Consider the following 16,935-nt stretch of genomic DNA (forward strand, 5'->3'; position numbering starts at 1 on the left):
GGTGGAGTGTTTTCATAGTGCGGTATTAGTACTTAAATAAAGGATCTGAATACTTCTGCCATCACTGATGAACTCACTACCACGTGCTGATGATGAGTGTGAAAGTGTGAATGAGACAGAATGACTGTTATTCTAGATCCACTGTGCCAGAGGAACAAAGGGTTTATTGATTGATTTTGCAACAAAATATGGTACAGAAACATGGATACCTGTCTATGTGACACATTTTATGACACTTAGTGGGGCATATATTCAGTGGGCTTCTGTGCCTGACTCTCATGTGGAAAAAGTGTGTGTGTCTCCTGTTCATCTCCCTCATTAAGATCATCCATCAGGTCACACAGACTGTCCACCAGGTCCTCCATCAGAGCATAAACCTGCCCGATAGATAAAAACATAGATTAATGTATTCACAGGATGTAATAGGACTGCTGAAGAATTCAGAATCAAGTGACTTAGCGTTGGGGGACTCACAACAGAAGGATGTTAGACAGAGAATAGTGAAAACTAAAGCATCAGAGCTTGAGATATCCTGACGGCCAAGCTTCACAGACACAGGATCCTACGTTTCCCATAATGCATCCACCCCCAAAACCTCATACCTCTTGTTTGTTAGGCAGGTTTTCTGTTAAACTTTTTAAGTCTCAAGCACAGCGTGCGATAACCCCTGATTACATCATCAATGTTATATCTTACCCCTGTTTTCACAGGTACTCCCCAAGACGAGTAAACTGAACTTGGTGTGTAAAAACAGTGGTGTCCCTTTTTAAAAACTGTCTGGAGAGATAATTAAAAGACTTGCCTTTTTATGCAGGAGTCTTGTGTAAATATCCATCGTGTCCGCCTCTACGTTTTGGTCATCAGGAGGTTGCTGACTGACACTCTCTGGATGGGTGTCAGTCAGTGAGGCTGATTCCTTCCCTCGCTTTTCCCTAGTGCGTTTCCCCGCTTCATCCCTCCTCTTCCCCTTCTTTCTGCTCTCCAGCTCACAGGGTGAACAGATAGTAAACACACAGTTAGACGGTTGCTGATAGATGGGAATGGAGTTTTCACTAAGCATGCAGCAGGGTCGAATTTCTACGCTGAGCTGGCTGATAGGTGGTTGTCTGCGTTCCACATCATGAAGAACGGCCTCCCACATCCTTCATGGTGTTTAACATGTCCTGTGCTGTTTGAGTTCATGTATAGCTGTGTGTGTACCACAGATGGCTGGGCCTGGTCCAGGTGTTATTAATTCACACCCTGGGCACACAGTTGGAGAGCAGGTGCACATTTTCGCGCCGTGCTCCGTTTCCATGGTACCCTGTGAGTAATACGCTGTACCTTACCTATGACTCAACCATCACACAAAGGAGAAAATCACTCAGCAAAACACACAGTCCCACTGACAAAACTGTGTCTCTAGTCTATTTCTACATTCAATATTAAGTCTTTTTTTTTTTTCTCAATGGCTGACAGTGGAGACATGAACCACAACAGGAGAGAAGTAACAGGTTGTGGCCACGAGCAGTAGGTTTACGTATCGACCAGCTGAGCCAGCAGGACACAGCACGGTCAGCATCCTCATTAACGTCTGATGGGACGATGCTGAAATTCAGATTTGTGAATAGGATGATGCGGCTGGGTATAACGAGGATGGGTGCAGGAAAAACAATCATCTGCATTGAAATGAATGGGTGCAAGGTGGCATTTTCGTTGCTTGTTATCTCACCCGACCAGTCACACTGTGAAAGCATGAATGACCACTTCCATATTCTTTTACTAAGCTACTATAACGATTTCTCTGGGGAACAAAACACTGGATGGAGAGCGTTTAGTGGGAAGACTGAACGCGGGATGTCTGGTTTAATGCAACATATCAAATGGCTGGCATATTATGTACCCACACACACAAAGGAACACACACATGTTCCCACAGGTGTGCATGAATTAGTCACATGAATTTGTCAAGAACACTAACAATATTGGTCACACAGTTGTATATTGTGGCAGAGACACTCCTCCTCTAAATTAAACCAAGATGCAGTCAAAAGGACTAAAAACCTCAGATTCCAGCATGCACACACACACACACACACACACACACACACACACACACACTATGACATAATTTCAGAAAACAAGCCTATAGGAGATAATATTGTGGGTATATGCATTATTGAGAGTAGGCAGTGGGTGTCTGGGTTGTGTGGAAGCAGTCAATAGTGACAAAAAAACAAGAGTTGCCTCGCTAAATGGCAGATGAATGAATGATGAAATGACAGCTTGTTTGAATTGGTGATGCTGACTCATGGTTGGATCAGCTGGAAGCCAGCTGAAGCGATGTGCCATGTCTTACAAAACGTGATACTTCATTCAGCCTGATAGTTAAAATACTTGTGAATGTGCTGCCACTAAGTGGCAAAACATTTTATAGTATCCCGTCTCTGCAGTGACAAAGGAGAGAGTCAGCCTACACAAACACATCTATCAAATTTGCCCTCACCTCCACTGATTTTTCAGTTGTTGCTGACTTGGACTCTCCTTTGTTGACATCTTTAAGTGTGGACCTCACACCGCTCCTCTCCTCTTTAGCACCAGCTTGTCCTCTTTTCTCACTCCTGTCATCTCTGTTGTCAGCCGCATCTGTGATGTAATAACACAGCAGTAAGCATCCAGTATCCTCCAGTGTCTGAGTGAACGTCTCTGAGTCTTACCAGCATCACAGATCAGGGATTCCTCCTTTTTATCGAACCATGTGTCTCTCTCTGGAAGGCCCAGCAGGTTTCTGAGCCACATGGCCTCAACGACCATCGTGTCCAGCATCTTCCTCCACAGCTGCTGCCTGCAGGGGGCAACACACACCATCGTAACATGTAGGTTTACCACACTGACTGTGTGAGTGTGGAGCGTGGGGGTGTATATGACAGAGTTAAGGTGCTAGGATAGAGATGCTACACTGACTCCTGTGTTTATGCCTCACCCAATAGCTGCTGCTGTTAGATGGTATTTCAGCTCAGAGGGTTCAGAAAGCTGCAGATGCAGAGAGTTGAGCTGAGCCAGGCTCCTTTCCTGAGCTGACTCTGGCTCAGGCAGAGACAGCACAGCCTTCAGTAGAGCAACAATATGAATGGATTAATATGCTATGTCTCTGATGCATCATCGTGGTATAAAAAATTACAGAAGGGTATGCAGTGCATTCAAATAGACCCTCGAGAAGATAAACTGCAAAATGGGCCAATCTGCTACATCTTATTATGTACAATAACACTACAAAATGTCTCCACCTGTCTGAGTGTATCAACAGAGAGGTCCCAGGGGTGTCCTGGGTTCACCTCTTGCCACAGTTTCTTTAGGTCCTCCACTGTTTGATCATGGTACTGCAACTAAAATGGAGCAGTAATAAACATTTAAACATGTGACCACAAGACTCCATAGAAACAGAAATTACTTTCACACTACAGGATGATAATTGCTACTCATAGCTATCCTCCTCTAACAACTTGAATTCATGTCATCATGTTTATTCACTCCTCAAAGAAAGGAACTGTGTGCCACTCTTTGTGGTGACAAAATGTGACCATGTGAACAGCCAAGAGAGCTGTAATTATTCTAATATTTGGTAATGACAGACGCGACTTGGTTGCAACGTGGCAGCCATAATGGGTTGATCATACCCTTTCCTACAGTGAGTGAAATATCAAAAAGAACATCACAATGAATGGATTTATTAACTGGTCATCTCACACTGAATGAGGTGGTGTGACTCAGATTCAGATGGAATTACACATGAACAACAAAGCAAATCTGACACATCAGCGATACATGAAATTTGGCCACCCTGATGTTAAGATAAACAACGTGTTACAAATTTTATTGGATCATTCTCTGTGGGCAGCACTGATTAAATTTATATTTTCTATGAAACCTTAAGGATGATTTATACAATATACAACCACAGCTTCAGTGACCTCAAAGAAAGGTGTTTGAAACTTTAAGGAAACCGCTTCCATATTTACCTTGGGGTTTTTGCTTAAAAACTCGTGCTCCTCAGTGATGTAGAGCTCTGCAGGAGAGCTGGGTCTCTCTGGAGTCTGGACCCCCTGCAGCACCTCGTATGCAATCGACCGACACAGTTCTACCACCACTATCTTTTCCAGCTTCTTCTGCTCGTGCACACACAACAGAAACACAGACAGGAACACATATAGGTTTGTGTTTATGAAAATCACCGGAGACACAGTTTGATTGTACACCACCTCAATGAAAAGCCTCTGGTCTGCGGTTTTGTCCTGGTACAGAGCCACTCCCCTCAGCGTGACCTGCATGGAGGCTCCCTGCATCAGCATGGGGTGGGTGTTGAGCTGCCACAGTTCAGTTTTGATGCCTGGCTCTTTTGACTTAAATATGAATTCCATCCGCTGGGCGTCACCCGGAAGGATCACACCTTGGATGGGAGTGGAACCGAAATGGAAAGCAGAAAGGGGGGTGGGGGGTGCGGGTGAGAACTGGTTGAAAGCTCCAGTATGATGAGCTGTCACAGGGACAAACAGTGCATGATGTAAGAGTGGTGGCAGCAGGTGTCACATTCTGTTTGTTTGTACCAGAGGAGGAGTTGAAGTAGAAGACCGGACTCTTTGTTTGTGATCGCAGGTGTGGAAAGCTTTGTGGAATGAGCAGCTGCTGCCAGCTGTAGAAGATGGCTGTGCTGCCCTCATTGTGCAGCTCCAGGTGGGATGAGGCTCTTTCTCCAGTCAGGGCCTCGAAGGTTATTGTGCCACTGATCCCTATTTCTCCCTGGTCAATGAGTGTCAGAGGGCGAGAAGGAAGTCAAAGCAAAGCAAATAACACATTACCTAGCTACCTGTTCGAAGATGGGTGTGCAGTGTGTTTGCTACATAATACAAGCATGGGTCACCTGTAAGACGCAGACTGTAAATTCTCATATAATAGCTGGCATTCACTAACTAACCAATAACTGATGGAATTAGTTTTGTGGAGATGGACATTATACTGAATTTATCAAGGTAACAGGTAAAGATGGAGAAAGTGTTGCAGTAACTAGGAGAAGGGGAAATAAGAAATAAAACCATGTATTTAATATAAGCCTGGTTTTGTCTGAGTTAAGTAATAATATTTGATAATGTACATGGATTGACAATGAATCGCTGAACTGTTTGAAGGCCCCTCTGTACCTGCTTAGTGGCAGAGGTTCCAGTCCAGCTGGCCAGGTGACCACAGAACCTCAAGGCAGGTATGGACAGAGCATCTAAACGGACATCATCATACTGGGCCAGGGGATCACTTTAGAAGACAATGAGACAGCAGCACCATTATGTCCGTGAGTTTGACAATTAGGGAATGAGTACGTTTGTCTTTAGCCGTCTCAAAATTCAGGGGTTGGATCCTTCAAACATAGCCCACAAGCTAAAAACCAGGCCTCTCCACATTCCTAAATGAGATGATCTTGACATTCAATGCCATGATGCATTCAAGCATTCTTGTCTAACTGGAAATTTTCAAATTTCAGGAAACTGTCCTTAAATGGACAAATATGTGTAAAGATGAGGGACAATGTCTATGACTTTCCATGAATTTTTGGTACATGTCGGGACATTTAACTTCAACACATTGAATCCTACATTAATGGAAAATATGTCCATGTATTTGTTTCTTCAGCACTACTGGCCAGATTTTGACTCATTCAGTCTAGTCAAGTATAGCAATGGCTAATGAATCAGTAAAGAAGAGCAAAGTTTTTTTCCTCACAGGTTGTCCTTCTTGATCTCCATGCGCTCCTCCTCCTCTTCTTTCTCCTCCAGTAAGGGACTACGACGCATCATGACAGAAGTGGATGGTTTGCCAGAGCCAATCACCTCCAGTCCATCGATGTCCTGTGAACAAAGTGACACAGAGTGGTGGTTTTGAGGGAGGGGGTCTGCTTTGCATGTCCATTCGACATCCTGGTTCCTGTAACTGAAAATCAATACCCACAGTCCTTCTCAGTCAAATTTCAATAAATATGCATACTCACTCACATCCAGAAAGTACAGCCTGAGAAGACAAAATTGGGTTATGAAACTGGCAACAGGACAGGACAAAGTGTTGTGGAACACACTGTCCAGTTGTCAGTGGCTAAACTGAAGCTGATCGAGGTGCAACTACTGGACACTGTCCCTAAAACTCTTCCAACTGTTTGAGTCAAACATTTACGCTCATATTTGCTCTGCACTCTATTGTAACTGCTTTACCTTCCCTCCTCTAACTATATTATGCATCTAAATGTTTTGTCTGAATGAACGGATCAGTGAGGACAGAGCTCTATCACTATATTATAACACTGCAAATGCAATAAAAGCCCTGTAGTTCAAAGTTCTTCGCAACAGCGGAGGCTTGATCTTTCTCTCCTTCCACCCTTACTATCTATCTTCCTGGCTCTGTCCCCCTCCCTCATCATCATCATCATCTCTGTCCCTTTGCACAGATGTCACACAGACACAGACAAGTCAGCTGCTGACAGGACAATCTGTCTCTGTCTGTGTGTTAGTCAAAGGGTACTTCAGGCCCTAAATCACTTCAGCATCATTTCTTCTTATGTCATAGATGTGTGTGTGTGAAAGAGAGAGCAAGAGAGGGAGAAACAGGGGGAGGAGGATAACAAGTGTGACCAGAGAAAAAATGGAATTTGAATAAACCTTCTCACAATTTGCACCTGTTACTTACAGTGTTAATGAGACTAAAAGGGAACTGGCTGTGCAAAGAGGTGTTTACCCCAGAACTCCCTGCCTCTACTGATAAAGTCATTGCAATGCACAGAGGGCAGAACGGCACGATTTGATTACACCACAGATCTCAACAGTGCGATTCTATGAATGGCCACGGTCCAGATTTCAGAACTGCGTTAGCAAAACAGACGAGCGTTTATGGCATGGCTGCGGTGCTTCATTTATCTCATAATGCATTTGCATGTTTTACAGGTAAAAAAAAACAAAACAAAACACATCACCACATATTTGGACAACAGTATCTAACAGTTTTGAGTGTATGTGTGTGTTTACGCCCCTGTGCTGCATGCAAATGTGTATTTGTGTGGCTGTGTGCACATTTTCTTGTCTGCCTTGTCCATGTGCTGTACGTCGTTCCTTGTACAGAAAAGCAAGAACAGTATGCCCAAGACTGGGTGTTGACAAGCTGTTCGTGAAGAGACTGATCATGAGCAGCTTGCAGCTCCAGCAGTGAGAGACAGAGTGTTCTGAGGGTGTGAGCAGCTTCAGTGGGATGTGTGGTTGCACAACTGGTCCAGTAATTAATAATTAAGTTGTTTGTGTCAACACAAACCATGCATAATCTAGACCTGTGCTGTGCATATGAAATGATGTGGGGAGGACAGAAAAAGGTGTAATGTGAATAGTATTTGATTTGGATTGTGAGATTCAGGTGAGATTAGTGGTGTTCACTGTGAGGCTGTGAGCGCTGGAGAGTTGCAGGGGAGGTGTGGGTGGAGGTGAAGTGACAAGTGCATCACCGGTGGTCTGAAAGTAAGGGGAAGGTTGTTACAGTTTGAACACATAGACATGATGCACATATCCCAAACTTAGCTGAGAATCATGATATTTTTTAGTTTTCTTCATTAAAGCAATTGCAGTCTGTACAGGAACAGCTAAGAGCTAATTCAGCAAACTTTTAATGGTGCCAGTTTGTCAAATTCTAAACAAATATAGGCTGAAAAAGGTGGGGTGCAGTTGGTTCTCTTGGATTCATAATTTGCCATGCTTTATGGGAAATGTCAACAGGGTATAATTCTACAGCTATACAACTTTCTATCATTTCAACCTGTTGTCTACTGTACAATATATAATACATCAGATATAATAAATATGAGCAAATACAGTCCCACCAACACATCCTCATACCTACACGACTCAATAGGTCGAATGCCATTGATAAAATTTCATAATTTACACTCAAATGAAAAACCACAAATCACCAGGAGCAAGGGCCTACTGTGAATGTACAACAGGGCCGATGGAATAAATTTGTGCCTGTGTTACCGGCTTTTTGATTTCCGTGTCCAGGAGGACCTCTCTGAGCTCCTGGCGCTGGTGCTGCAGGTATGCACTCTGGTCCCAAGTCCGGGAGGCTGGACGCAGAGTGTCAGCACAAGTTATTCCTACAGGATGAAAATTTTCACAAAGAGAGAGAACACAGTTTCAAGTAGTCCCCCAAAAAGAGGCTTGTTGTTAATGCCAACTCTGGTTATTAAAAATGTCTCATCAGAGGAAGAAGTGGACAGTTTAACCGTCACTTCACAGAAGAAAGCATGACCAGAAAGCTGAAGGGAAAGATTGGCGCAGCGTGTCGCAGGTGTCTGTGTGCACCTGATTCCTGCCGTATGCTGCTTGGTTGCGCTATGCGTGTGACAGGTTCCCGTCTGCCCTGCTCTGTCTGAGTCAGAGTGGCTGTGATGCCACTCACTTCATCTCCATAATGCTGGGGGAGACTCCAAAACTCACTGCCCACACGGTAACCCTAAGAAATGGAAGTAAAGACACACGACGACTGAAGACAATGTAGAGAAAATGAAAGCAGATTTTTAGAGAATTTAGTTATTGCAGATCTGTAACAAACATGTCTGACAGACGACTACAGACACAGTAGAGCAGACAAATGTGTGTCATACATATCCAGAGTGGATGAGTGGCATGACTTGGTTTAGAAGTTCCCTCTGCTCCTGAGTTTCTCTGAAACGGTTCGCTTGGTTCATCAGCAAGCATTCGACTGGCGTGTTGAGCGAGTCTTGACAGAGTTGGAAAGAGCCACAGATGAATGGAGACACAGACAGAGACATTTTTTTTAAACCGGCAGATATCGTGCTCTTTCATTTGATTAAAATGAGAAACCTCATTTGAGATTGTTGTTAATTCATTAACACCTCATTCAGGTTTAAGTGTGTCTTCTTTAATGCCTGTTGTTGTTCTGGTATATTGTTTATTTTAGTATAAATGCAGATGAGTGAGTTTACTGGGGTTTCTCTCACATCCCTGCAGTTGTATTCAGGTTAAAACTGTAATTCTGATCTCTCTTGTTCTAACCAGCTCACCAGATAAGAGCTGCTGCTGCCGCCTGCGCAGCCTCATATGTGTACGCCAGCGCTGCAGGGCATTACTCTGGATGTTTCTGCAGCCTGAGGGCAGTCCACCCCCGTTCTCCACACCCTCAGAGTGATGCCTCCCCCGGGCCTCACACAGGGGATCTCCTTGGGCCTTTGGTATTTGCTTCACCAACTGGACGGTGGAGGGAGGATAGAAGGAACCAGAGGTGACCAACAAAGAAATTCTATTGCTTTTTTAAGTTTACTGATTTTGGTTGCTAGGTTTTAAATAGTGTATGTAAAAAATGTATTTTCTTTTCATATTTGTTCTGACTGTACCTCAGTCTCCCCCTCATCCTCCAGATAACTTCTGAAATCCTCTAAACTACCCAGGATGCTGTGTGGAAGAATCATCCCTTGGGCATCAAACCAAAGCCCTTCAAACCCTGAAAGGAGAAGATTATGGACAGAAAAAATCGCCATTTTAGCCTTAAGGATGCATATTATTACTAGGATACAAAGGATATTTTTTCTGTATGCTGCTGCACAGTATGTCATTATCTATGAGGGAAAAGGAATACAGCCAACCTGTGTAGTCCACAGATTGAGAGTCAGGGTCCTGGGTCACTGGATGAGCCACCACCGCCCCCCCCATAGCACTTCGAACTTCATCAGCTGGCTGTGTCTTACGCACACAAGCCGCCAACGCTGGTTTCTGAAGGCCCTTGGGTGGCCTTGGTACATGAAGCTGCAGTCATAAAAACATAGTTAACATACACAACTGCTTTGGAATGAGAGTGCCTCACACACGTGTGATGTGTATTACATTTGGAGGTGTCATTTCACAACTAATGGTTAATCCTGTGTATAGATGAAGTGGGTTTACTTTGTTGGTGTCCCGTGGGTGGATGTCCAGAGCCTGGATGAGGGTGGAGGTCTTGGACTGGTCATCACCCAAACTGCACAACTCCTCCAGTGTTTTTATCCTCTTGTGTTCTGGAGGAGAGGAAGGAAATGACAACAGGGTGTGTGTGTGTGTGTGTGTGTGTGTCTGTGTGTGTTTGTGTGTGTGTGTGTGTGTGTGTGAGAGTGTTTGCGTAATAGATCAAACAGGTGTACTCTCTCACTCTCTGTAATCTCTGTGCACACAGATTATAATGATTCATGTTGTTTATTAGCGACCCGATTTTAACATTTCAAAAAGTGATGAGGTTTTACTTCATTGTGTGCAAAGTACTTCAGTGCTCACACACACACACACACACACACACACACACACACACACACAGAGAGACAAAGAGATTGCCCTGGAAAACTGTTATGGTTATGCAATTCTGTTAATTTCACTGTCACTTTGATTTATAGTTTCCATGGCCACAACAACAATTAAGAGTCCATGGCTCTTCTTTTGCTTTGCTTCCTCCACGTTTTCTTTCACAGACTCAGTTTGCTGGAGGCAGGAGATGCCCTTGGTACACAGTACCGTGCAAACTTTTTAGGCAGGTGTGGAAAAATGCTGAATTGTATAATTTTTTTTTTTTTTGTCAATTTACAAAACATAAAGTGAGCGAACAAAAGAAAAATCTCAATCAAATCCATATCTGGTGTCACTACCCTTGGCCTTGAAACCAGCATCAATTCTTATAGGTACTTGCACAAAGTCAGGGATTGTGTAGGATTACAGTCAAGTGTGTGATCAACCATTATACCAAACAGGTGCTCATGATTAGCAATTTCACACGTTGGTTGAAACACAGTCATTAAAACCGGTGTAGGAGGCTTAAAACTGGGCGAAGAACAGCCAAACTCTGCTACCACGGTGAGGCTGATTACACGAAGAGACAGAAGCATGTCCTCTAGAGAGGACACACAGACTGAGTGACGTGAACCAGGCACGCAGCGCTGCAGCTCACCTGAGTGACTAAGAGGTCGTAACTCCTTCGATGACACGCGGCGGCTCATTGGGTCAAACTACCTCAAAGCATCAGACACGAACAACTAACTACGGACAACCGAGCGATAGCTAGTCAGCTAGAGCTGTGCTTCAGCGGCTAACCGTCACCATGGCAACGGACGCCTCAAAACACACACACACACACACACACACACACACACACACACACACACGCACGCACTCTCTCTCTCTCTCTCTCTCTCTCTCTCTCTCTCAATAATAATAATAATAATTTTATGCTAAACAAATATCACAAAGTGTACAAATATTGGGAATAAAAAACAAATAGATAATACGTTTTTTCTTATTGTAGCCTGCAGGCCTGCTAGGATTATAACGATAATGATAATGATATGTTGTGGGTCTGTTTGGACGCACAGTCATGAAGGAGCTTCAGAAACATGCAGTTTTCAGCTGCAGCCAGCAGTAGGTTTCCTCTGTCTCTCCTGAAGAACACATCTACCCCTTCTGTCAGTTAGCATGACGCGGGTGAACCACGGGGTTGAGGACAGCCTATATAAAGGCAGCTGACATCAGCCGCAGACGCGCTCTGCCAGGCATATAAAACGTCAGATCACTGATTCAGCCCACTTTGATGCGCTGAACCACGAGCTGGTACCATCTAACAACCATGGAAATGGGCAGCATCTCCACCGGCGCTAAGCTCACCTCCATCCCTGTTCCGCACCAGCTCAGCTGCTCCTCCATGGACGGTCCCCAGTTTCACGGCAATATGGACGCGCAGTGCGCTGGGTCCTCCAAAGTCTTACTGGCTTACAAAAACGCGTCGCAGCACCTGACATCATCCGGACTTAAAGCAGGCTTGGGGTTACTTAAAGTGGCCACGTCTCAGTGGAAACAGGAAAAGAAGACGCGCTCGGGGGCAGCCGGAAGGCAACTGTCCACCGCCAACAGCAGCCACCCCTGCAAAAGATCCCCACTGGATCAGCTGGCAGCTCTGGTTCTCCACGGTCAAACCCGGCAGCGCCACGTTGATCAGCACCGACAGGACCCCCTCTACTCCAAGCCGCAGAACTGTAAGCGCATCGTGGTCCTTGGTGCGCCACGGGTCGGCAAGACCTCCATCCTGAGAAGATATCTTCGGGACGGGTTTGTGGAAGAGTACAATCCCACCTCCGAGGATTTCCTCAGGAAACTGTTTCGCATCCGCGGAGAAACCTACCAAATTGACATCCTGGACGCGTCCAGGGAAAGGGATTTCCCAGCCAAGCGGCGGCTGTCTATCCTCACTGGTGCGTAATGGCTCAGTCAAAATCTCTGTCCTGCAAAGAACACGCAATTGCTTGCAAGTTTTTTACTTGTTCATAATAGATGAATTCGTGCAAGAAATGGCTGCATGCGTAAATGCTCAATTCTTTCTCTCGAAGAGTACATGTTTAGGATTAAATAAATCACCAATTAGAGGAAAGTAATCGATTCTTTTGTTGTTGTTGCTGCAGGGGACATTTTTCTTCTGGTGTTCAGTCTTGATGACCGGAGCTCTTTCGAGGAGGTTTGCGCCCTGCGAACGGAGATTCTGGCTGCTAAATCCAAGCTCACCAAATCCTCCGTGCCAGAGCAGTGCGCACAGCCTCGGGTTCCTCTGGTGGTCTGCGCCAACAAGGTGGATCTCCTGGAGTCGGAGAGAGGAATATCGAAGGCAGAGGTGCTCCGAGCCCTCGGGGACGATTGTGCATATTTTGAAACGTCTGCAAAGGAAAGCACAAATCTAGAGAAAGTCTTCGAGACTTTGGCGAAGAGAGGCGGGCTCCCGACTGAAACTGGTCCGTCTCAGCACCGCAAAGTCTCCCTCCGTTCGTACCAGGCACTGCGAACGGGCCGTGTGCCGGGGAGGGGGAGCCAGACCCCGGGGCGCGATGATCCCTGCGGCGCCATGCAGCCACTGGCCCGTCGGCCCAGTTTTAGCACAGATCTCCGAAAAGTCATTGGGCCACATGTGCAAAGAAAGCCCGGCAAAGCACTGGAAACATGTCAGATTCAGTGAAAGACGCACAGAGAATGAGACTAAATGTTACAGAGCGAATAAAACAACGAATAAAGCACCGATATTCCTTTAAATAAAAGGCATTCTCGCTGTGTAATTACATGAAATGGAGATGATTGTTTTCAAAATAAAGTATTTTTAATAGCACAACGGCTAGTTTATTGATACAAGAGGCTGTGTAGTGCGCATGTGTGAGATACCCAAACTTAATTCACAGCAAAAGATAATTCTTCAATTTCTATCTATCTATCTATCTATCTATCTGTCTATCCATCTATCTGTCTATCTATCTATCTATCTATCTATCTATGTGTGTGTGTGTGTGTGTGTGTGTGTGTGTGTGTGTGTGTGTGTGTGTGTGTGCCAGCGCTACCTCTTCACACAGCTGAAGGAGAAAGTAGGCGGATGTTGAGTCAGGAACTTGATCATTTGATTATTGTATGACTATTGCATAACCTATAGTCAGAAATCTATTAGAAAGCAACTCTCTCTCGCCCACTATATTTTTTATCTTCCTGTGTGCGCAGTGTGTGTGTGTGTGTGTGTGTGTGTGTGTGTGTGTGTGTGTGTGTGTGTGTGTGTGTGTGTGTGTGTGTGTTAAAGCTGGGATTTTCCAGTTGGCATATACCTTCCCAGCCTACACTGCTCTATAAATGACTCCTCAGATAGGCCGTCACTCTGTGGGCCCTTCATGCAAATAGACTATGAGTCCATATAAGTTATTCCGCTTTCACGTCCATGATGATTGTCAGCTCATTCTCTGTATTGAGGAGCTGAGGATGGTTCTGTGACAGGCACAGAGAATGGATGTGAGGCTGGGTGTTTGTCTACTTACTGTACGTCTCATCTCGCACTAAGACATGACAACCAGGATGCAGCTCCATTCATCAAACTACATGAAGTATTGTGTGAGAAACGACAGCTGCAACTTGTAGTGACTGTTACCACAATATGGTTTCACTGATTGATGTTATTAACAAACACGTCTTGCACACATCCGTCTCTTTGTAGTTGAGATTAAGCTGCATGTTTTTACTGTGTGTGCTGCTCCAAGCGAAGGTCTTCCATTCATCGTGCTGGAGCCTCTGCAGTTGTGTGGGCACTGCGTTTGAGCTCACCTTAAGAATCATTTGTGCAACAAAAAACAGACCACTCAGACTTTATATTTACAACAGACCTCCCATGCGCCCTACACAGGAGCAGTTTTTTTCTGTAACAAGTAAAATAAAATGACACTGCTTCTCATGTGGAGTGATAAATGGACTAATGACACCCTTCCCACGCTGGCACCTAAAAGTAGTGATAAAAGTGTTAACTCTCAGAACCTCTACGCAGTAAATGTGGTAATCACACTTTGTCAATGCTCAGCTCCTTTATGTACTTTTCTCAAAAAAGGAATCAGATGAGAGTCGTTCATTTACTCAGGGAGCTCTAATTGGGTACCATTGTAAAGATGTGCGGTGTGGATAGGTGAGTCATGCCACCTGAAAGCCAATGTCTGTGCTGAGGTCGGGCAGAGAAAAGCTTTTTTTTTTTCTTTTTAAGTACAAAGAACTGCGCCTAATAATGTATGTAGAGAAGAATGAGGCTAATATATGTGCTACTTAAACGTAATATTCAGCAGACTAATAAAATATGCAGTTATCTCAGCTCACCATACCTGCTGCTCCTCAAACACCAGTTCACCTGGACCAAAGCTGCAAGCTTACTCATCACCTGCTCCCAGAAAAGCCTCTATTTCTTGCCAACATCAGTATGAATCATCCTTCTTTCTTATGACTCACCTTACAGAAAAACAGCAATATTCTTGGTAAAAACAGGCTTCTCATTTCAAGAAGACGACCCTGAATTTCGATGGTTGAATGACAGGATATATCTACTAGTTAATCACGCTCGGGTTAACTGAAAAGGCCTGTCACGGGTGACATTTTAATGTTGCCAGATTCTTGTTTTAAAATGAGAAAACTCCAAACGTGGTCATAAATATGCAACTGATGGCTTCATGGTACTGTACCAAAAGGCTGAGGCTAAAGCTAGAGGCCAAAAGTGAGCGTCCTCACCAGCTAATGATCCATACAGCAGACATGGATGGAAAATAAGATTGCTGTTTTTGTATTGCTCTGCAGAGCTCATTAGTCCTGTAATATACAGAGAAATGAATGCTTTGTGCGCTGTCATACTTTGTATTTCTGAACAGCAGATGTAAACTTTCCCAAATCCAATAACAAGCAGGACAAAGCTCTGATGTTAGCCTGCACTCTGAAAGCATCCAGGACCAGCTTCCATATGAAGGGGAACGCCAACACAGTGCTGAGTTATAAGCGCACAAAATGATGATGTGCCCTGTTCTTGGAGGTAGTTCTCGTTTCCTACAGCAAAAAACAAACAAGCAAACACCTGTGCTATTTTTGTCACCTTCAAGCTTTCTTAGGTGTACTCAAGTGTCCAGAAGAATAGAATAATACTTGAATATACTTAAAGTATAAATTGTATGCCAAATTGGCACTATTTCAAGTGTATTGAAGTACAAAATCATGAATCAGCAGAATCACTATTTTCATTTTTACTACATTTAAGAAGAACTTAACAAGATCTATTTAGAAGCACACTGTTTAAAAGTACATGTCAAGCATACATTCAATGAAGCACAAAAAGTAAATGTGTACTTGTAATGACTTTTTTTGATATATTTGTAATACACTAAAGTATACAACTTTTTGACCTGGGTAAGCTAATTAGTTAGCTAATGACCGCAGCTTAAGCTAGAGCAAATACACACACTGTTTAATCAGTTTCTTACACTTTTGCTTTAGTGTTGTTGGTTTTGAAAGAGGCTAAAGAAAGACACCACCCTCCAAACTCTCTGCATACAGTGCGTCACTCTCATTACAGCTGCATGCACACGACTTCAACATGTGGAGAAATCCACAGGCCTCTCCTACCTCCAGTTACTAAGCAATGATCGAACCGTTGCTAACTGTTTATCTGTCTCATACAGTGTGGTTGAGGCTGTTATCCTTCATTGTGTTGAAGTGTTATGTTTTGGCAACAGTACTCATGTGATTCATAGCAGTGCAGCAAATAAATAACAACATCTGTGAAAATGGAATATCATCAAAGGATTGCACATTTCACACATGAAGATATGTTCCATGCTAATGATTTGGTGGATTGAGTGGTTTAGTGAACACTGGTTGGTTGATTTGTGTTCATGCTGTCTGTTTCTGCAGTGAGGCAGTGTCAACCTGGCCTTTCTGCTGTCGCGTGCTGGGAAGTTCACATTGCAGATAACTGCGGGCCATTTTCAGTCCTGTGTGGCCTCAGCGACTTCAGTGCACGTGCAGTGGCACTGGTCATCTTGTTCTTTGTCATAGCAATCACTGCACACACAAAGACACACACAGGTACAGCCAAACACTTCTGAACAGATGCTCCTGCCTCTGTTTGCACGTGGGGAGGATTCACATATGTTCCTGCTGCCCTGTCTGTCTGTCTCTGACACACACACACACACACACACACACACACACACACACACACGCACGCACACACACACGATAACAGGCTTGTGTCTGAACATTGACGACTGAAACGTGATGCTGTTTTTCTACTCAGTCTTGTCCTTCACTGGATCAATTGTTCTGCTGAGGCTGCTCACAGTTTTAAGGCCTCGGTTCTACAAGCCTGATGCACAGTTTTGCATTTGTTATTGACAGAGTGTGGATGCTTGGTGTTGCACACACTGAATGGTTTATAGGCCATTTAAGTTGGTCAGTGAGCAGAGTTTGAAGGGCCTGTTTTAGATGCTCAAGAGGAGGATTCGTTGTAAATTGATACTGTGTTCATAGCAGTAAGAATACATTTTGTAAATGTACAGTAGAATAATTTAGATCTATTTTCTCCTGT

The 16,935-nt window shown here is 44.2% G+C and overlaps 2 protein-coding genes across 4 annotated transcripts; one reads left to right on the forward strand and one right to left on the reverse strand.

The window, feature by feature from the left end:
• Window positions 1–143: 143 nt before the first annotated feature.
• mycbpap (mycbp associated protein) lies at window positions 144–11,817 on the reverse strand. Of its 3 annotated transcripts, XM_076728228.1 has the most exons (19): window positions 10,984–11,110; window positions 9,957–10,066; window positions 9,659–9,818; window positions 9,410–9,516; window positions 9,080–9,263; window positions 8,660–8,775; window positions 8,358–8,508; window positions 8,031–8,149; window positions 5,749–5,873; window positions 5,175–5,283; window positions 4,584–4,776; window positions 4,239–4,426; window positions 3,999–4,145; window positions 3,267–3,365; window positions 2,963–3,087; window positions 2,697–2,824; window positions 2,486–2,625; window positions 803–985; window positions 144–377 (listed from the first exon to the last, which is right to left on the reverse strand). In XM_076728228.1, the coding sequence occupies exons 1-19, from the start codon at window positions 11,030–11,032 to the stop codon at window positions 237–239; spliced, it is 2,574 nt and encodes an 857-aa protein (XP_076584343.1). In that variant the 5' UTR covers window positions 11,033–11,110; the 3' UTR covers window positions 144–236. The 3 variants fall into 3 exon arrangements, with proteins under 3 accessions (XP_076584343.1, XP_076584344.1, XP_076584342.1); XM_076728229.1 differs by lacking the exon at window positions 10,984–11,110 and adding an exon at window positions 11,694–11,817 and having other exon boundaries at window positions 3,999–4,426; XM_076728227.1 differs by having other exon boundaries at window positions 3,999–4,426.
• Window positions 11,469–13,179, forward strand: rasd2b (RASD family member 2b). The gene is made up of 2 exons (XM_076728231.1): window positions 11,469–12,277; window positions 12,485–13,179. Exons 1-2 carry the CDS (start codon window positions 11,656–11,658, stop codon window positions 13,027–13,029), a joined length of 1,167 nt encoding a protein of 388 aa, XP_076584346.1. The 5' UTR covers window positions 11,469–11,655; the 3' UTR covers window positions 13,030–13,179.
• The last annotated feature ends 3,756 nt before the right edge of the window (window positions 13,180–16,935 follow it).

This window comes from Chaetodon auriga, chromosome 4 (genome assembly GCF_051107435.1).
Source record: "Chaetodon auriga isolate fChaAug3 chromosome 4, fChaAug3.hap1, whole genome shotgun sequence".
In the NCBI taxonomy this organism is placed as follows: Eukaryota; Metazoa; Chordata; class Actinopteri; order Chaetodontiformes; family Chaetodontidae; genus Chaetodon; species Chaetodon auriga.